This window comes from Neolamprologus multifasciatus, chromosome 8 (assembly GCF_963576455.1).
Source record: "Neolamprologus multifasciatus chromosome 8, fNeoMul1.2, whole genome shotgun sequence".
Classification (NCBI taxonomy): Eukaryota; Metazoa; Chordata; class Actinopteri; order Cichliformes; family Cichlidae; genus Neolamprologus; species Neolamprologus multifasciatus.
Genome location: NC_140446.1, coordinates 7,500,076 through 7,519,458, shown reverse-complemented (window position 1 = coordinate 7,519,458; position 19,383 = coordinate 7,500,076). Strand labels below are relative to the sequence as shown.

The 19,383-nt window shown below is 42.8% G+C and overlaps 1 protein-coding gene across 1 annotated transcript; it reads right to left on the bottom strand.

Annotated features, from left to right (window-relative positions):
- Positions 1-532: 532 nt before the first annotated feature.
- On the bottom strand, positions 533-19,103 carry hs3st3b1b (heparan sulfate (glucosamine) 3-O-sulfotransferase 3B1b). The gene is made up of 2 exons (XM_085170313.1): positions 18,206-19,103; positions 533-3,586 (listed from the first exon to the last, which is right to left on the bottom strand). Exons 1-2 carry the CDS (start codon positions 18,784-18,786, stop codon positions 2,968-2,970), a joined length of 1,200 nt encoding a protein of 399 aa, XP_085026439.1. The 5' UTR covers positions 18,787-19,103; the 3' UTR covers positions 533-2,967.
- Between the last annotated feature and the right edge of the window lie 280 nt (positions 19,104-19,383).

Genomic DNA, 19,383 nt, shown 5'->3' with positions numbered 1-19,383 from the left:
CTCTTATAGCTATACCTCATATTCTTGCAGTGCTCTGTTTTCTTATGTATTATTCGTTCTATTTGCACATGGAAACGACATTACAATCCTGTGTAAGTTACATATTACAGAACTGACGACAAAGTTGACTTTGAGTTTTCACAAGTGTAGCTAGCTAAGCCATATACTTAGAACATATCATGACTGGCTGAAGCTGACTCGTGAAAAAGAAACTGTAAAAATAAGGCAGTTAAACTTTAAAAGGACATTTAACCATAAAATCAGTTTTTGTGTACCTACTACACCTTTTTTGACGCTCTGTTTTCCTAATTTCTTTTCCACTTTGCTTGTCTTGTCTGACCTCATGCCACTGAAAATACTAAATAAATAACATAGCTTGGTGAATTACTCTATTTAAAACTATATACACAGATAAAACCACTTGATGCAAAAGATGTAGTATGTAGTAGAATATGCAGTATTCATGAGAGTACTTTATGCAGATGGTGTAGTCCTCGAATAGAATCAAGGATACAAGTCAAGCACCAGAGGATTTGGTAAAATATATATTTTTTATTTATTTCTTCATACAAAGAAATATTATGAATGTTCAGTATTTAATCATCTAGAAACATCTGCTCCATGTTGCTCTTGCATTGTGTAAAATTAATTCCTTTGATGTACATACCACAAAATACTTGATTTACATGTCTTTTTCATTTTTGTACATACAGATCTGCTAGACTAAATACATATAATATGTGGATAAGACAAACATTTCTAACATTTTTAGATCTGAAAACAGGCTGAATAAAACTCAACCATAACAGATGCAGCAACATGGGAGTAAACCCATGGGTGCAAGGGTTTTATTTTTTTTCTTGTTTCTTTTTTTTTCTTCAGATATCCCCTCAGTAAAAATGAACAGAAGTCAAATGCAGTACTTCCATCAGCTTACGGGAAAATGTCCAACTTTTCTTCAACGACGTGACAGCTTGCTGAAAGAGGTCACCATAAATGCTTTTAATAATCAAACATTGCACTAAGGAGAGAAGAGGCGATGAAGGCTTTCTTCAAACACGTTCTCACTAGGAGTACCATCGCTCAGGCAGAATAAAAGCAAGCCTCAATCACCCCTGCTAGCAACCATTGGTTTGACGTGAAACCCGGTAGCTGGTTTCAAATGGAAAATAAGAGAAATAGCAGAATAAGTGGTTGCCTGTTTTAACGCAAGCAGGCTAACTGTGTTGGATCCAACAGTTGAAGAGGCACAACATTTTCTTATTTTAATAAGGACAATCAGATTTGACTATTCACTAAATGGCAGTCTGACTTGAATGAGTTTTCTTGTGTGGATAGGTTGTCTACATTCAGTCTGAGCTCTGCATAAACGCATTAAAACCCTTCTCTGGGCGCTAATAATTCATTTCCATCATGCCTGCATTTTCATAACCGCTGCCACACCGAGCATGCATAGCTTAGTATAGCACAGCGTAGCGTAGCATAGCTTGAAAGCAGCCCCGTGCCCTTATGATGGTGCACCATCCGCTGCAAAGACATCACTTCAAAGATGATCACCACACATTTTCTCACTCTTGCATATTAAGAATTCAAGTAGAAAGACAAAAACTACGAAGCAATGCCGGGGACAAAAGCAGATCGCGACTAAGCCGTGTGAAACACGATATCGACATGAAGTTTTTTTTGGCAACGAGTGTTAAGATTGAAGAGATGAGACTTGAGAAGAGTGAATAAGGCATAAAGTATAACGGCCATGGATGATGGCACATGAGGTTTTCTGATGACACAAGAGGTTAGACACCGAAACCCTGCCTGAGGCAATTCTTGCTGTGCTATGAGTGCTTCACAAAAACCTTTCCTGTTCCTTTGATCTGTTTAGTCTGGGATCTAAGATGGGGCCTGGTGGACTTCTGTTTGAAGAAGTGCCATTTCAGTGAGGCGAAACCTTGCCGTCGTCTCTCTGTCATCTTTTCTATCTTTATGCTCGATTTCTGGCAGATATGCCTCTGCTACCTCACGCAAAGAAGAAGAAAAGAAAATAGGACACGCTGTCCCTGTGACCCGCTGTGCACCAACTCCTCTTTTCCTCAACAAATCAAATGCCTCTCAAGGAAATTTGATTGAGACTTTGTGTGACCTTTGAACTGAGTAGATAGGGCAAAAGCCTGGCTACCAGCCAACACTACTTCAAATGCGGAGCTAGAGAGCAGAGACTCGATCGATCTGCCAGTTACCTTTACTTGATTAGCATAACGTTAACATGGGCCCTTATGTGGTCCGGGATAGGATTTAACATTTGATGGATGGGCCATTCATTAGAGTAGGCAGCAGGAGCACTGAGAATGAAAGGGCAGCTGTATACTTTAAGCATGAGTGACACAATGAGTATCAATTAGGTCTATTGATCTACCTGTTATTGAGTGGAATGGGACAAGAGATGTGCTGCTTAGGGTCAATGGCAGAGCAGGAAACTTGCACCATGAAAAACCTAGAAGGATGTGAAACACCTTAAAAAAGAATCGCTTTCAGAAAGGGTATGAAGAGGATGAAGGTAAAGTGTGTGATGTAAGTATACATGAAGATTCTCCACTTCTCCGTGAGCACTCTGTACCCGTAATATCGTGCCTCTACACTTTCCGCCCTAGTTTCTGCTTCAATCTTCGCTGATTATCTGCATTATGAAGCACCAGTAAATCCACTGAGTTTACAGGACCACAAGGGAGGAGCATGAGAATTCAAAATAAAAACGAGGAATGTTAAAAACAACACGTGGGTCAGATGTTATGTACAAATATGGTTAGGCAGCTTAGTGAATTAATTGCTTAGAAATAAAAATAAATTATTATAAAATAGATTTTCTGTACATTTTACATATATATAACAATATCTCCACATCTTGCCTTTGAATTACAGAGGAAAAAAGACAACTTCTCAAAAAAAAAAAAAAAAAAAAAAGTCATTTTCACATCAATCCCAGCCAAAGTTATGTCCTGTCATCTGGTAGAACTTCATGTTGAAGGGCCTGTAGAAGTCTCGTAGTCTCTGCACCACCTCAGGGTCAATGTTTGGATGGGTTCGCCCTTTGGTTTTTCCAAGGCAGTGGGGCTTGCTGCTGCCTTCTGCTTTCTTCAGGCACGGAAATCCCTTGGTCTGGTTGAAATAAAAATGTTTGTCTGTGATGATCCTCTTGAGCCCGAGAAAGTCTTGCACACGGCCCAGCTCTCCAGCTGGGTCGCTGATCAAACGCTCGCCGCTCACAAACAGGATCTGCTCCATGGGGAAGTACTGCAGCCAGTTGTCCAGGTGCTTGGCGTAGATGCCAATCTGGATGGCGCTCCATGACGTGTCAATGAGCCCTGTAGTCCTGTTTTTAAAGGTGAGGCTCTCAAACGAGGGAATGTCAGGCTTCTTAGACAGTGTCTGTGTGTAGTCGGAGATAGCTCTAGTGACAGGATCCCTCACTACGACGATCAGCTTGGTGTTCCGGGACATGGCGGAGATTCGGGCAGGAGCTTCCCTAGTCACAAAGTAGCTGGGAGTTTTCTCCATTGTGATTTGGCCCTCCAGGGTCTTGGGCATCAGCTCCCTGCAGAAAAAAAGAAAGCAGGCCCAAAAAGAAGGTTAGGAGAAGGGTAAGATGCAGTAGGTTCTTGCATAATGTAATCAAGTTGATGGAGTGTACTGTGCTCTGCAATCAATGACTCACTAAGCCTGTAAAGCCTTATTATAGGGCTTGAAAACCTATTAGTGCAGGCAGCTCTCCAACATCAACAAGCTCACTCACTCATGAGATATCTCACTTCTGAGAAAAAACAGAAAACCTTTATTTACTCCAGAATCAAACAACTAGAGGAATTTCTAAACGTGACCAATCCTCTCGTTAACCATATTAGGTTTTCTAAGCTTTGCACAGACTTGCATGGTTGAGAAGACAAATGCAACACCCAGATCACCTAGATGGGGCAAGATTTCATTTCATTGTGAATAATTCTGATGAGCCTTACAGTGTATTTTCTTTCCAAATTAACTCACAGCATGTGCAGATTCCATTATCTGATGTGTCTTCCCTGAGTTGCTTTTCCCCAAACCTCACTGCTGGATATAATGTTTCAAAGTGGTCACATTTAATCAAAATCCCTTGATATGCCCAATGGAGCAAACAGGCACAAAAAATTTGCCTTGCTGATTCAGGTATAGATGGCCACGGTTCTCTACCACCCGACTGGACCCCCAGTAAATGCAGCACCACTGAAAGATGATGATGCTTGTTTCAGAAAGGGTTTTTTTTTTACAAGAATGGCTTTGGTTTTGTGCGAAAACTGGCAAATGGGCTTTAAACATATATGTTACACGCAGACATATAATCAAGAGGTACATGGGAACAACTGGTTTTGAAGGAAAAGTGAATCACTCCGCTCTCTCCGCATCGGATTTCAGAACTAGTGGCCAAACTCAAAGTCTAGATTATGGTGGAGGCGATAAGAGCGGTTTGACTGACATTGGGATGTGGATCGCTTTTCCCTGTTTGGCCCCCAGACTGGGAGAAAAAGTAGCCTGTGTAATGTACATGAGATCAAATATGTTTCTGTTTTTTGCTGGATGGAAAGGATTCAAAGGACTGTTACACACACACAAAATCAGCTGAAATTCAAGACATAAAACATCCCAACAAAGAATGAAGAAAAAGCAGTTGAAGTCATTCAAAGGAAGGGAGAGATAACTGAGGGCATTGATCTATCAGGAAAAACACTCTCACAGATAAGGTTCCTGTTAGGCTGTTGTAGCCTGAAGCTCGCCTTTGTTGTTAAGGCCAGAACACTAATAGCCCATTGTGTAGACAGTACTATGGTAGCAGATCCCATTCAAACACTTTGTAATCCTACACAATATGTTTACAGGTGACAAAGGCTGAACACATTCTGTACATTTAGATATTTGTAATGCTTGATTCGTTCCCAGACCTCCATCTGCTCCTCAGGAATATACTCTAAAGGCTGGAATCTAGTTCATGTCCATTTAGCTCGTGGTTAATTCATGTAACATCAGCTCTCTGTCGTCAATGCACATATCAGTGCGCACGAGGTTGAAAAGTGGGGAGGGGAGAAAAAATACCCAGTGTAATGTTGGGTAATCACTAAAATGTCTCATGGAAATGTTGTTGGCATTTGTGTAATCTTAATGCAGTGCTTGTGATCTAATTATGATGATATCATCTTGATTACTGACACATCAGTAGAGTGAACGGAGCAAACTAAGGGAAAAGCGAGCTTATTTCCAAACATTAATAGCCTGTTGAAATCAGAACGTGCACGCCAGCAAGCCATTTCTGGATGTATAAATGCAAACAGCACATGAGCACACGCTACGTTTTTGAAAAGCACCTCTTGAATCTCCTCGAGGAGTATAAACCAAACACGCTTGAGTCAAACTGCATGCCATTCTTCATTCTCTCGACGCACAATGGCGATACTGCCTGCAAGCTTTTTGTCATTCCTTGTGCTAACATACAAAAAGAGTTCAGAGCCAAACAGAAGAGGCAAATGGCTCCCGAGCTAATCCGATTTCAACACGACAATGTGGCATGGAGATAGGGAGGAGGCCTGAGTTACAATGTGCATAGTGATAGATTATGCTGATCCAAGCTCAGGGAATCCTAAAAAAAAATCAAGTGTTGGGGGTTGAAGGAGCATAAAACTAGGGGATGGTCAGAAAGTGGCGAGGAAACCCCTAAAAGGCGCCAAATCCACAAGAAGAGGGCCCCCCTAATAAAAAATCTCCACCTCAGACTTTGCCCACTCTCTCTGCCAAAGAAGCCGGGGGGGGGGGGAAAAGGCAGGAAAGGAGAAAAGAGAGAAAAGGAGGGGAATTTAAGTGGGACAAGTAGCTCTTGGAAAAACAATGCCTATTATGCTCTCTTTTGATTTATGAGGTGCTGCTTTTAAAGATTCCGTCAGCAAACAGGCAATTCTGTGACACCAGGCTCCTCTTTTTTCCTCCTTTTCTTTGAAAGTGAGCCTTTGTCCCTGAGCGGAGGGGTGAGCAGGGCAGTGGTCAGGGCACAGGGGCGGGGATGGGGGCAGGGTAGAGAGGGGGCAGAAAGTGGAGGGTGGGTGCTTACTGGGGCCTGAGTGGAGCACTTCGCCATCCTTCTCAACCTCAAGAGAAGCTGTTTGGAGAGCTCTTAAGTGAAACGTGTGCCAAAATTGCCCTGCAAACATCACCCTGTCCCCTTTAGATAACAGCAACTCTTGTCTTTTATAGGAAACAATAACACTCCAAATAAGTTATTGGACCTCATATAGTATATCACAAAGAATTCTTTGCTTGGTGGCACTTTTGAAATTATATACTTATGTGTGTGTGTGTGTGTGGACATCGTTTTCCATTAAGAATAATTCCAAGTTGACAGGTAAGCTAAAAACAGTGATAAGACAGAAAGCAGAAGCCGCTGTCACATGACAGCATCAAAGAAGGGCCAGCGGAGCGGCCCTTTGGCCTGCGTTTTAAAGAGCCCTCATCCCATCGGAGCTCAGAATGAGGGTTATTTCGATCTGATGTTTCTGCCTCCCTCCTGTCACATTTGATTCAATGATAACGGGCTGCCACTGAGCTGTCTGTGTCACAGCATCCCTGACAAAATGACTGGTTTGCTCATAGACAAAAGGAAAAAAGCTATTTGGCGTGCGTCTGTCGATTTTATATTTGATACAAAAGGTTTTCAATTATCTCACATGTCTGGATGTTGAAAGCATTTGAATCTCAAATTAGGGTTTGTTTATTTGAATACAGACAAATCGGAGGGCATTCTGTATCGACCATTAAAAAGGGAGGGTGTGGCTTTACTCGCGTGGGCATTTAAAGCTAATGCACTCTGATTTCTATGGCTTGAATACCCTGGAGTGAGTATTACCGTCCCGTGGGAGGTAACAACACCCACAACAACAGTATACAACAGTATACACTGTACAGTGCTCTAAGCATGTTTGTGTACAGGCTCAATTAACCTGTCAGACTACACCAGTGTAAGAAACTCAAACAAATCGGGCACTTCTGAGGAATCAAGCACTTAACTTTGTGCTGAGTTTTCTTTGCATTCACTCCCGTCTCTTTTCCAGTGATCTAAGAAGGTTCACTCGACCCTTGGCAATCAGGCCTTGAAGTCCGATAGCAAAGTGACACTTCACGAGTATAAAGCAGGAGAGGGAGGAAATGAGGGAAGAGGTACTGAAAGGCTCCCTTTCTTTTCCAAGGGCCTCCTTCCGAGACCCTCTCATGAACCAATGCGCTGAACGTACAAGCATTTTCAGGAAATACAAAGACACATCTTTATTCCTTACTTGATGATAAGGATCTCGAAAGCCATTTGTTCGTTCGCAGTCCAAAGTGTTCCTATTTCCATCTTTTCAACCCTGGAGACAACAAGCATTTGAGCCTGATTTGGAAATGCAGGACATTTCATGTGCATCACGAACGCATACGAAAGAATTCACGGATGAGGGTTTTGTTCATAGTAGCCTGCATTTACACGACACGAGCACTACAGATGCTACTGAGGGAGGCAAGCATGCACGGCCCTGCTGGTTCACGGAATATTTTCAAAGTAGCATTTAAGTACATACAGAAGCCAGACATTTTGAAATACGCTCCACCGTGCCTGGAGTCTGACATTATATTTACCGCAGAGCATGGCTTTGGCTGTAAATTAAAAGAATAAAGAAGATGGTTTATGGCCACTCCAATGCAGAGAGGGAGGAGTGCTCTGAATGGAGTCGCAGAAGCTTCATCTGGTCTCTCTTTCAAGCACTCGAAGAGGAGTCCAGGTGTTAGTATGTGGTCACTTAGAGCTTTTTGACAGCTCATTTCCTGGCTGAGAAGAGCCAGACACCCCTGCTTAAAGATGAGATCTTGCAGGAGTATAGGCTGAAAGGTGTCTGTGTGCATCTTTATCTTACAGTTTGATGGCGATATATCTTTGGGAACTCCAAAAAATATACATTCTTTTGGCCATACTATTGAGTAAGTCTCCATATGTGCATGTACATTTCACACACACCAAAGTCATGCTACAGCCTCAAATTAACAGCCTGGCTTCAGTGCATAATGGTTTCACTGTAAAGAGAAGGTGGCTGAGTGGAAGCCCCTCCAAATCTTCTGTCTGCTAAAGGGATTAATAATGCAGGCTAGCCTAGTATCACACACTCAGACCTTGAGAGCAGGACCCTGCATGGGATGGGGCATATCTTGCAGCTAAAAGGAGGAGTGCTGCTTGAAAGCAAAATTCCTCCTCCGAATTGCTGGGAATGCTGTTGTCAAGAGTGCCTGTCAGTATTAATGGAGTTACTGCAGACCACTGTGCACCCCTATCTCTATTCCTCTACTAAAAAGCGATTCTGTTTAGAAAGTCCCACCGTCTCACCAACAATAGTACCCATGGTCTTGACTCAAGGTCATACCTAGAACATTTATCGCAGCGTTTCTGCTAACAAGGTCTTATCAAGAACAGAAGGAAGGGCAAAAAGGAAATAGCCAAAGATTCCACAGCCGGGTCTAAAAGGTCAGGGTGTAATTATTCGCTAGCATTTTAATCTTTCTCAGAGCAGCACAGATTGCAGAGGACAAACTGGTCAGAGCTCTGTGACACTTTGACACAGAAATTCTGGGCTTGAAGTCCTGATTTGGTTGATAAATGTAACTCCTAGGCCCTGAACTCCGTCAAGACATTGCGCTATGTCAAAGCAGCCTGGGAATATCCTGACCCTCCAAGTAAACAAAACAGTTAACCCAACCGTCGCAACCCGTCCATCCATCATTTTAAGCTGAAGTCAGGGAGTTGCACTTCACTGATGTGGAGCTTTTTTTTTTTTCCCTCTTCATTTTAGCGCCTCTTACAGAAGGAATGTGTGTGTAAAACAGTGTGTAGGAGTGGGAGCGTGAATGACAGAGACAATGTGAATCGACAAGAGAGGGAAAGACAGAAAGTGGGGAAGAAGGGGAGTCAGGCCTAGCGGTTTGCAGACCATGCACACTGGTTTGGGCTCATACCCAGCCCGGTTTTGGAGGCAACATCAGACACTAGTAAAGCAGAATAAATAAACAGAGAACAAACCACCACATATAATGCCATGGGCTTCATGTTTACCCCCCTCTGTAATGTCCTGAAAATACTTAAGTGAGGTTGAGACATTCTTCTCTGATGCTGTCGTGGTTACCTTATGATGGGTAGAGCTGCAGAGGCGTGACAAGCACAAATTATTCAATTTTAAAACTAACTATAAGTTTTCCTATTCGGAAAATCTCTTTTCAAGTGCATTTGTTGCTATCTGGCACCTTCGGAAAACAACACTGGAATGTGTGGAGCCGCAGGGATTATTCAGGCCTGGAACCACACCGGCCTGTGGCCATAGGCGGCTGCCTAGAATTACTGAGTGTTAATAACCCTGCAGCGAAGCGAGGGAGCCCACCATGTGGCATAAATAAAACAGAGGAGTTGGTGAAAGGCATGGCGGAGAGAAGAAAGTAGCAGTAACTCCTCCCGCTTTGAATGTGCAACTCTTCACAAGTGCTGTCCTATTTTTCCTCCTTCAGGCTTTTAAAAGCATCGGCCAAGAAGTAAAAAAGTAAAAAGCTTTAAATGGCCAACCTTAAAGAAGTGAAACATCCCATCATATGAGCATCACTTAAGACTACATCTCATCACTTTGTTTGACATGTGATACAAGATGATTCACCTGACAGCGCCACAGCGATCAAGCCACTCGCTGCGTGCGCGCCAGCCATCAGACGGACACGCTGTGAAAGCCTCCACTTTGTGATACTAGCCAAAATTTGTTTAGCACTAGTAATCCTCTTTAATCAATGTGTTTGCTTGGGGTGTTTGCTGAAGGTGTTACCCCGGAGCTAGCCACGCATTCCACCACTCCATCAGTATCAGGGTGCGACTGGATGACAGCTGGGATGAAATAAACCAGTGAACCGTAAAAGAAAAAACAACGGGGCAAACAACAACGGGGAGCTGCAGGTGAAGACTCGGCTTGTGTATAGGAGCAAGTGTTTGCCTACTCTGTGTGTGTCTAAGCATATCTGGGTGTTGATGTGTGGGTGTGCAGTCAGAATGGCTGATTCTGACTGCTTTCCTGACGCTTGACATGCACCAAGAGGCACATGACTCCTTGATCTAGCTACAGCAGAGATGAATAAAAGATGAAACAGACTCAAGAAGAACTTACATGCCACCACCCCCACTCCCTAGGCGCACACGCAGTCACACACAGAGAGACAGAGGGAGCGAGCAAGCTACTTTGCATCCTGTTTGAATTGGCTGTCATCCGTAACTGCCTGCACACCTTTTTGAAGACAGGTGAACTACAAAGCGTGTGTGCAAGAAAGAGGGGATTTCCTCTCTACTGTATGTCACTCACCGAGCCCAAAACCATCTCTGCGTGTGTTTGGGCTCTATCATTTTGCTTCTATTACTCACACTGCAGCTGTTGCTGCAGGTTAATGGTTTACAAATTCCTAAAGACAGCCTGCCTCCCAAGCAAACATATAATTAGCTATACTGAGTAAGGATAGCATGACAATTAACCTACTCCTTTCCGAGATGGAAACAGTGGCAGAAGCAGTTTTTAGGCTTTAATCTCTCTCTTTTCCTTGGTCTGAGGCATAGATGTTTTTTTATATATAAATATACAATACCATCTACAAGCAATAACTCTGTCTTCAGCATTATAGAACTTATGTTTTGCTGCATTGTTTGCTATAAATTCCAGTCAGAGGCATTTTTCGCTAAGGTGGGCAAACTGAGCTCTCAATACACAGAAGAGCAGGGTTTCCATCCAGATTCCAACTGGTGGTTATGTTTTATGCTTTGCTAGGGTTAGAGAAATACCGTGGTTTTAGTAAATAAACATGTTACATGTCAAGTCACCTTCCTGAATTCTGCAAGTGCTTCCAGTGCTGCCAGTGTCTAAAAATAGCAACGCAATTAATCATTTTTGCAGTATTTAGGAGGGAAAAAAAAGAATGTTGCGATTAAACACATTCGTGATAAGCTCACTTTGATGTATTTCTGGCTTCCAAATGCCAGCGCACATCCATAATTTAACAGACATGCCAAAACGCAGAATGCTCTAAATTTTCCGATTTGGAAACTATCTTTAGTCGTATTTCGATGGCACTCTTCACACAAAGATAGAAATCGTGAGGCTTTTCATCTTTTTTTTCAGCAAATAAAATTTAGTCCACTTTTCATAAATAAACTTCACTAAGATCTTAATATCTGGCTTCCTGTTGGGGTGTTTTGGTGTTAAATTAGCACATAACCGCTACAGTAATATTAATACAACTTACAGATAATGGAGGAGTAGTTTTTGCTTCCAAAGTAACTGAGTGCAGTTTTCAGCTTTAGATCAGTTGAACAAGGAAGAGAAAAACTGCACGTGGTGGAAAAATAATTGGCATTGAGTAGAGTTTGGCCAGGTTGTCTTAGAGGTGAGCTGAAGTGTTCTTACAGCTCCCAACAGCACTGGGAGTACATCTAAATGGAGAGAGTGACTAGTGTCGAGCAGCCAAGGTGGAGGGAGACAGCTCGAGGTTTCTAATGAGCTCTGCTCTTTTACTGCCAGGCTAATGGAAACCTCGGGAGACCTTCCTTGAGTTCTCTTTCTGTGTGTGTTGTATGTATGTGTGTGTGTGTGAGTGTAAGAGAGAAAGCGTGTCCTCCTTTCTCCCACAGGCAGGCTCGCTCTCCAACACCCTAATGGCTACCTCTGGGACTTAATACCTGGGACAAGTGAAGCTGTAAAGGTCTACTGTCATCAGTTTTTTTTCCGTTCCTCCCACTCCTAAATTACTTTTCCTTTCCTTTGGAAAGGACATAAGACTCACCTGATTAACCTACCTTTAGGAGAGTAACAGTAAATAATTAACAAAATGGTATATGGGTGTCTGTCTCCAGCAGCCTCCAGGGAAACCTTTTTAATGTGCCAGAAAGTGTTTATTTAGCAGCAATGACTGACCATTAACTCTGGAGGGAGGATGTCTGGTTCTGTTCTGACATGTAAAACAACATCCAAATTATCACCTCGTTAAAAAGGGTCTAATTCACACGTAGCACAGAGGGAGGGTTTGTATACCGCTTTCTCCATCATAAGCTTCCTTTCTCCTTGCTCCAAGACCACTTCATTTGAATTCTTTGCATTTTATTGTTGGTGGGCTTGAATTACTCATTACAAACAGAGAGATTTTACCTCAATGCCATTCAAGCCTCTTTTTATGATGCCATTGTTTATTTACACTGACACAAGCCAGTGTAATGCCGCCCCGGTGTGTGATTTTGCATAGCGCGCTGGCATTGTGTAACCAGGGGAGTTTGACATCTAACAAAGCAGCGCCAGTCCTGACTTACACAGATGTTACTACACGCACTGCAATGCTTAAGTCACTCCAACATAGCCCCCAATCCAACCTTCCTTTTATACAGAACTACAGAACAATGCCACAAAATGTGTCTTTTAAAAATGTGTTTGTGTGGGTTTATTTGTGTTTGTTTGAATGGCTTTGTCTTCTTATTCTTTACATCATCCATTTGAGTCGAATGTTGACAGCAACTTCCTGTCAGCCTCCTCTTTTATCCTCTGATTCAGCAAGAGGTTGCTGTCTGTTGCAGCTAGATTGTCTTCACTGGTGTGGCTAGTGTTCTCTGCACGCCAACAGGAGAAGGATGGGGGATGCAAACCACCACGGCACAGCGCTGCCACTCCCTTCTCCACAGGTCTCCCCTTTCACTATTAACCGGTTGTAATTTGGGGATAAAAGCTGCCTTTTTTCCCTGCTTCTCCACCTCCCCCAAGGTCACTCTGTATTCTTGACCGGGCTACGCCAGCTTAGGCAAAGAGGAGAGGGCTCCCCTCGCCCCTCTACACTGACCAAAGCCTTCTCTGGTAGTGGGTCACGTCTGGTCATCGAGGCCTGCAGTGAGCCCCACCCAGAAATGTAAAAACCAAGTATGACATGTGACACCATTCTTGCACATCAGCAACACAAGTGCGCAGCTGGAAAACTGGAAAAGAAGGAAGAGATTTGAGGATGATGTTCGGGGGAAGAACTGGGAGGCACCGATGAGAAACAGGGTGCCACTGACGAATAATCCACCCATATGGGAACTGAAGGCGGAAGTTTAGCCAACACGGAGGCACGGTTTCAAACTGCTTGTTTTCACGTTGGCCACTGCTATTGAGGATTTGAGCAGAGGATGTGAACCTGCTGTCAGCTGTACGGTTGGCTGGCCGGGCGCTCATTCCCAGAGGAACTGTGGAGTTCCAGGAATCAGGAAACAATCAGAGGGCCAAAGTATCTAATCATGAATCTGGCATTGTCTTTACTGCAGCTCCATCTGAATGAGAGCCACTTAAACTTTCAGTACTTGATTTTTATCAAACGCAGTTTAAATATATATTTTTTAAATCTTCCTGAACATAACTCAGTAGGTTTTCTGCTGTCGTGCGATTGTTTATGAAGCGTTGTAAGATCCCCTGTGGGGCTTGTAGCTTCCAGCAGCTTTCTGTAGCTCTGCAGATGGTCAACACACAGACCCTGTCAGCAAGCAGACGTGGGTCTGACCTCAGTCAAAGGCTCTTAACCCACCTCTACACATTACCTCCAATCAAGCCTGACCAATCAATACTGGCTATCCCCGAGGGGTCAGGCCATGGAGACATTTGTGTATGATGTCTGACAGTTTCAGTCTTCTGTGACATCAACTGAAGATTATTTGTGGTTTCACAGCTGAGCCTATTACAATAACGCTGTATGCATTGAATGAACACCACTTCCACGTACCCGCTGACTTTCCTTAAAACATCCCGTGTATGCAAACATTAGCACTCGATGTTTTGTTGGTCAAACGATGCTCTATAGAACCAGGTGGCCCTTTTGGCCATTGAGAGGAAGAAAGGAGGGTGAGGTCAGTGGCAACAGAAAGTGGATGGGTCACCTACATGGAAATAGGAGCTCCCCTGTGGCGAGCAGATAAAGGACGTGCACCCACCCAGAACCGTCTCTGACATGGTCAAGAGATGCAGTCTGACTCCAACTCAAGAACTAGCAGTGGGGGTAGAGATAAATAACGGCTTTCAAACAGTGCAGACTTCCGCAAGCATCCTAAGTCTGATAGAGGAACTTGGTTTCTTTTCATTTTTTTTAAAGGAAGTTCCCTTTTCAACAATGCTCCACTTGTCCTTTTGTGGTGCTGGAAGTAGCTTTTACCGACACTGCTTTTTAAGTCCGTTTACCTCCACGGTGTTTTATCACAGACTCGATACAAAGGTTGACCAGCGAGACATCCTGCTCAGGGAAGGCACCCATTCAGACAGAACAATCTCTACAGAAGTGGAATCACCTTTGATTGCAAATCACATGAAGTGTGCGATCCAACTGTTATATTGCTTTACTTCGACGCACCATTTCTTTAAACTCACAACCAGAAGCAAACCTTTTTAAAAATTCTCATGCGGAGAACAAACAGCTGACAGCCTCTGATAGGTTCTAATTAAAACGAGCTTAGTAATAGACACAAACCTAAGACGCATACCACCATATGGCCGTAAACTGTGTTACTGCACCCTGCCCGACATGTGTACAGCTTCTCGTTTAATGCTAAAGCCACTCCGAGGGAGGAGCGGCAGCGTCAACAGTGCCTGGGCCTGACAGTGAGCTAAGACCAGAGCCCGCGACACGACAGCAAAACCACAGCACAGTAATTACATATCAAAGCCCCTTCATAGCAAATACGGCTAAATGGGATATGAAGAGAGCAATGTGCACCACAGACTGACAGGGCGGGATGAGGACTGTAGTCAACAAGAGTTAGGAATAAATAAAATACTGCAAGTTGAAGAAAACAAAGTCGGTTGGAAGGAGAGAGGCCTTCAGCTAATGTGCATGAGTTAAAGCATGTTCCAAGGTGACATACAAGATCATACAAACTGGGGGAAAAACTGATTTAAGCTATTCGCAGTTTCTTAAAAACTTCTGTAAACTCTCAAAAAAGCCAAATCACTCCAATTTTTTCTGAGCGTTCCTGTCACTTCTGATTGTTTTATTCCATCAAGTGAAACACAGTTACAAACGTTTGCTTGCTAAATATCTTTGTTCTACACCAGTCACACAAAAATGAAAGTGGTTAATTAAAAAAAAGCACTTGCACTGTTTTCCCTGTGCTTATTCTTTGGGAGCTATTCGTTTTTTATTTTATTAATTACCTTACTGCAATTATGCCATTAATGTGTGTGCCATAGAGAAGCATACATGTTCTTAAAATTATTATCAGATAACACCGGTTTCGCTTACACTCCTCCAGGAAACAGGTGCAAATAGAAAATAAAGAACCAATGTTCCTCTTCACATTCAGTCACAGTGGCCTGCTTAATTCTGAGTCACTCTTTCTGTGTGTGTGTGCGTGTGTGTTCGCCGGGGCTAGTTCATGCATGACCTCACTGCGAAAATGTGTACCTCCTGATACAAGGACCCCTCGGTCAAAAGCATGAATCATGTGTTTGTCTTTGGCACAACTAAAAACTGTCAAAGAACATCAGAAATCCACAAAAGGACTTGTTATCTCCACCTCCTTTCATTTTGAAACTTCTCTTCCCGCTGCCTCCCCGAGTCTTTTCTGCTCTCTCTATCTCTCTCTGCGGCTGCATTTACTTGGTGGAATTCCAACGCTAAATGCGTGCCCATTGGGGGAGGCGAGGATGGTGCAAGCTAGTTACAATAGCGCATGACAGGGAGATTGTGCAAATCAACAAACAATGAGAGGTACGTTACACAACTCAGACACAAACACACACACACACACATAACTGTCTCCATAAATGACCATGATCTCTGATCACATTCCCACAGAAAATATTTCAATGCCACACAATTTTGCTTCTGTCTGGAAAATGTCAGTATTCCCCTCCCAAATTGCCAAATCGTCTCCAGTATTTTATTCTAATGGGACAGTGAGGGGGATCAGCAATGAATTAAGTATAATTTCCCTTCTCTGTCCATCCTCACCCTCGAAAAAGAACCCCTTTTTTTCACTACAGGGACTGCTTACACCAGCTGTTTCACTGTAATGTTCACTCCTCACTGCAGTTCTTTAATAGAAGTATTTCATAACAAGTTTTGCTGTTACCAATCTGAATGAACTTGAACAAAAAGTTCATGGATTTTTGTTTAACATAAGCACTGTTTAGATGTGCCTCCAAAGAATAAAACGCCTTTATCACAAAAAATAAAACACATAAAAATAATGTGGAGTGTACACTGCTCCAGTGCTGTCGAATAGCTTGTGTTTCCAATGCAAAATATTCAACAAATAATAAAATTCTATCACAAAACCTCGAGTTCTGATTTCTTTACACGGTTTTGAAAAAGTATTGAATTTCATAGTCTAAAAGCTGACTGTACTTTTCCACATTTCCCCATACAAGAAAAGTTGGGCATGCAGTCGCTGGAAGTCAGTGAAATAACCGCCTTCCCAAACCAGTTAATCTGGCTGCAATAAATCAATGATTCTATCAAAGCGAGCACATGAAAAACAAATCAGAAAGACGTGATCATAATTTAAAGTGTAAAATCTTTTGATGAACTTTGCTTTTTTTTATATTCATACAAAACTTAAATACAAAAAATAAATAAATAAAGATGGTAATTAACCACATTGGGTAAATGTTTTTGAAAGAGTGATTATAACGTTAACAATAACATTGTATCTGTAGGTGTCATTTTATCAATTAGTAAATGATAATAAATCAATACAATCAGTTGACCATTGGTAAATGAACAGCTGGAACTTTACCTGCATTTTAAAAATAGCTTAAAAAATTACCTGAGCACTGATAAAAATAAGATAAGTAAAATATAACTAAAACGAAACAAAATATGTGTAAAACTAGTATTAGAATATATTTTTAAGTCTGTCTGTGCTGTGACCTGCCAAGTATGGTCATTAAGCTCAATAGTCCCTGAGCTCCTTATATTAACACTTAAGTGACCAGGATAATCTCAGACTGGACCTCTGAAGATGTTAAATGGCTTTTGTTCTATAAAGAACCCTTTCATTGTCTTTTACAGGCCATTTACTTGCATTAAGCCCATTGACATAACAATAGTTCAACCCCTTTCAGAGCAACAAACACTATTAGGTAAAATATTCCACGGGACAACATGTAATAATATTGAGATTTTTTAATTTTCCAAACCTGATCTAACAAATCAACAGATTTTTACCTTTTTTTAAACTGGGTTTTAACACAGTGAGGTTGGTCAGATTTGCTTGAATTGCGCTTCAAGCCTCTTTTCATAAGGCATTGTAGCTGAGTAGTCTGAAATTTGTCCGTATTTGCTCACTATAAGCGAAAGAGAAAGGTCGGTCAGGACCTGACTGTATCCCGTACAAACATAATAAATGGGAAATAATTTAATTAAAACCTCTCCTTGGTCGTAAAATAATACGACTCAATCAAAGAAATTGGAAAAGTAGGTTTGAATCTGACATACAAGCCTGAGTACGCATCCCCGTGGAGGTGCAATATTGCACTGTGTCCAACAGAGATCACTGCACATCGCAGAAACACGCCAATCTCACCGTAATCTCTACCCGGCTACATAATGCGCTTTCAATTCTTCGATTCTTTCAAAACAAAATTACGCACGCGATGGAAGGGGGAAAAAAGCAAGCCATTAATCCTCAAAATTAACAGTTAATTAAAAATGCCTAATCTGTGCTGCCGACGCAAACATACAGAACAAAGCGGAGGTAACAACCTGTGTGTTTATTTAAAGGTTTAAGTTGTGAAATAAACTCAAAACATGCTGGATAATTGTTAGAATTTGGTGTGCTTTGATGGGCTCCAAATGAGTGACATATAAATCAATTTACGGGTAAATAGATTAAGCTGTGTTTAAAAGAGAAAAATGGCTTAAATGTTGTTGGATTGAAAAATGAACAAGCTTACAAAAATTGTGTGCAACCTCTAAATCTGACGCACTTTAAAGAAAATCTACAGCCTTTCGGACCCTTGTTCGTCTGGCTTACTAAATAAATTCAGCATCGCTGTTCTGCACTGCATTGAAAATTCTTTCGTGCAGTTTCTTCACCCGGAAAAGTGTATTTGCCCTGCATCCAGATAAACAAACGCCCGGTGATTAGTTTTACCTGTACCACTCCAGCCCGTTGTCATAGTTGCGGTCGAAGAAGTGAGGCTCCGCTCCCACGGCTCTGATGTCAGGATGGACCCGGAGAAACTCCAGCAGAGCCCGGGTCCCTCCTTTCTTCACCCCGATGATGATCGCCTGCGGCAGCTTCTTGCTCCCGGAGCCGTTGGAGAAGCTGGACATGGCGCTGGGCTCCGGGGCTCTTTGGTGCTCCCCGTGCATCTCGTCCCAGTCTTCGGCTCTGTCAGAGTCCAGCTCGTTATTGAGCAGGTCTCTGGACGCAGCGGTCCTGATGGACGGCTCCTCATAGTCACTCTCTATATCCTCCCAGGGCTGCGGTTTGGCCAGCAGTCTGGACACCAGGTCCGTCCTGCTGCCCTCTGTCCTCTTGCCCACCGCAGAACCAGTCTCCTTGCCCCGGTAACTCTCCACGACCAAACTTGGCATGGTGGAACAGTAGCCCACGCATGAGTACAGCATGTATACCCAGATTAAAAACATGATGCTGAGCAGTATTAGTTTCTTCTTCACGGGGCTGGACCAGAAGGCATACAGGTTGTGGAAAATCAGGCTATATTCCATAAGCCTTTCGGTTGAAAACCATATCCCAGCGGCGCATATTGCCTAACTCACTCCCGGTGGCACCTTTGCAATCCTTGCAAAATTAAGTACATGCTCATGAAAAAAAACTAAAAATAAATAAACCCTACAAATAAAACAAACAAATAAACTAGCCTAAATAAAAGCGGAGGGATCGGTGCATCCAGGAATGAGAAGGCATGGAGGAAACGATAATCACAAGGGTGCTTAAATTTGGGGAAAGTGTTGAGTTGCGACAGGCGCAGCACAGACCCGCGCGAGCCTCATCTCAGGTTTGCTCGAGCTCCTGAGTGAGCGCGAGACCTTATACAGAGACGCGCGCGAGAATGACGGCGGCAACGGCCAATAGCCGCGAGGGAGATAAATATGCAAGGCTTATGTTGATACAAGCGGGCCAATCAGGTGGGAGCATGGGCGAGTCCGGCCGTGGGATCCCGGGTATGGAAATGAGGCGTGTGTGCGGGACTCTGCTGAGAGTTTGGAAAACTTTCACACCGGGCAAAGAGTTCAATTAGCTGAAGTTTTAAATGTTTCACTCATCGTTCACACAGTTTTTTACCCATCTAGTTTCAAAATGTG

Bases quoted from the DNA above. Each gene is read 5' to 3' on its own strand.
- hs3st3b1b (XM_085170313.1), bottom strand. From the start codon at position 18,786: ATGGAATATAGCCTGATTTTCCACAACCTGTATGCCTTCTGGTCCAGC. The intron at 3,587-18,205 runs GTAAAACTAATC...TTTTTTCTGCAG, and splicing joins AACGGGCTGGAGTGGTACAG to GGAGCTGATGCCCAAGACCC.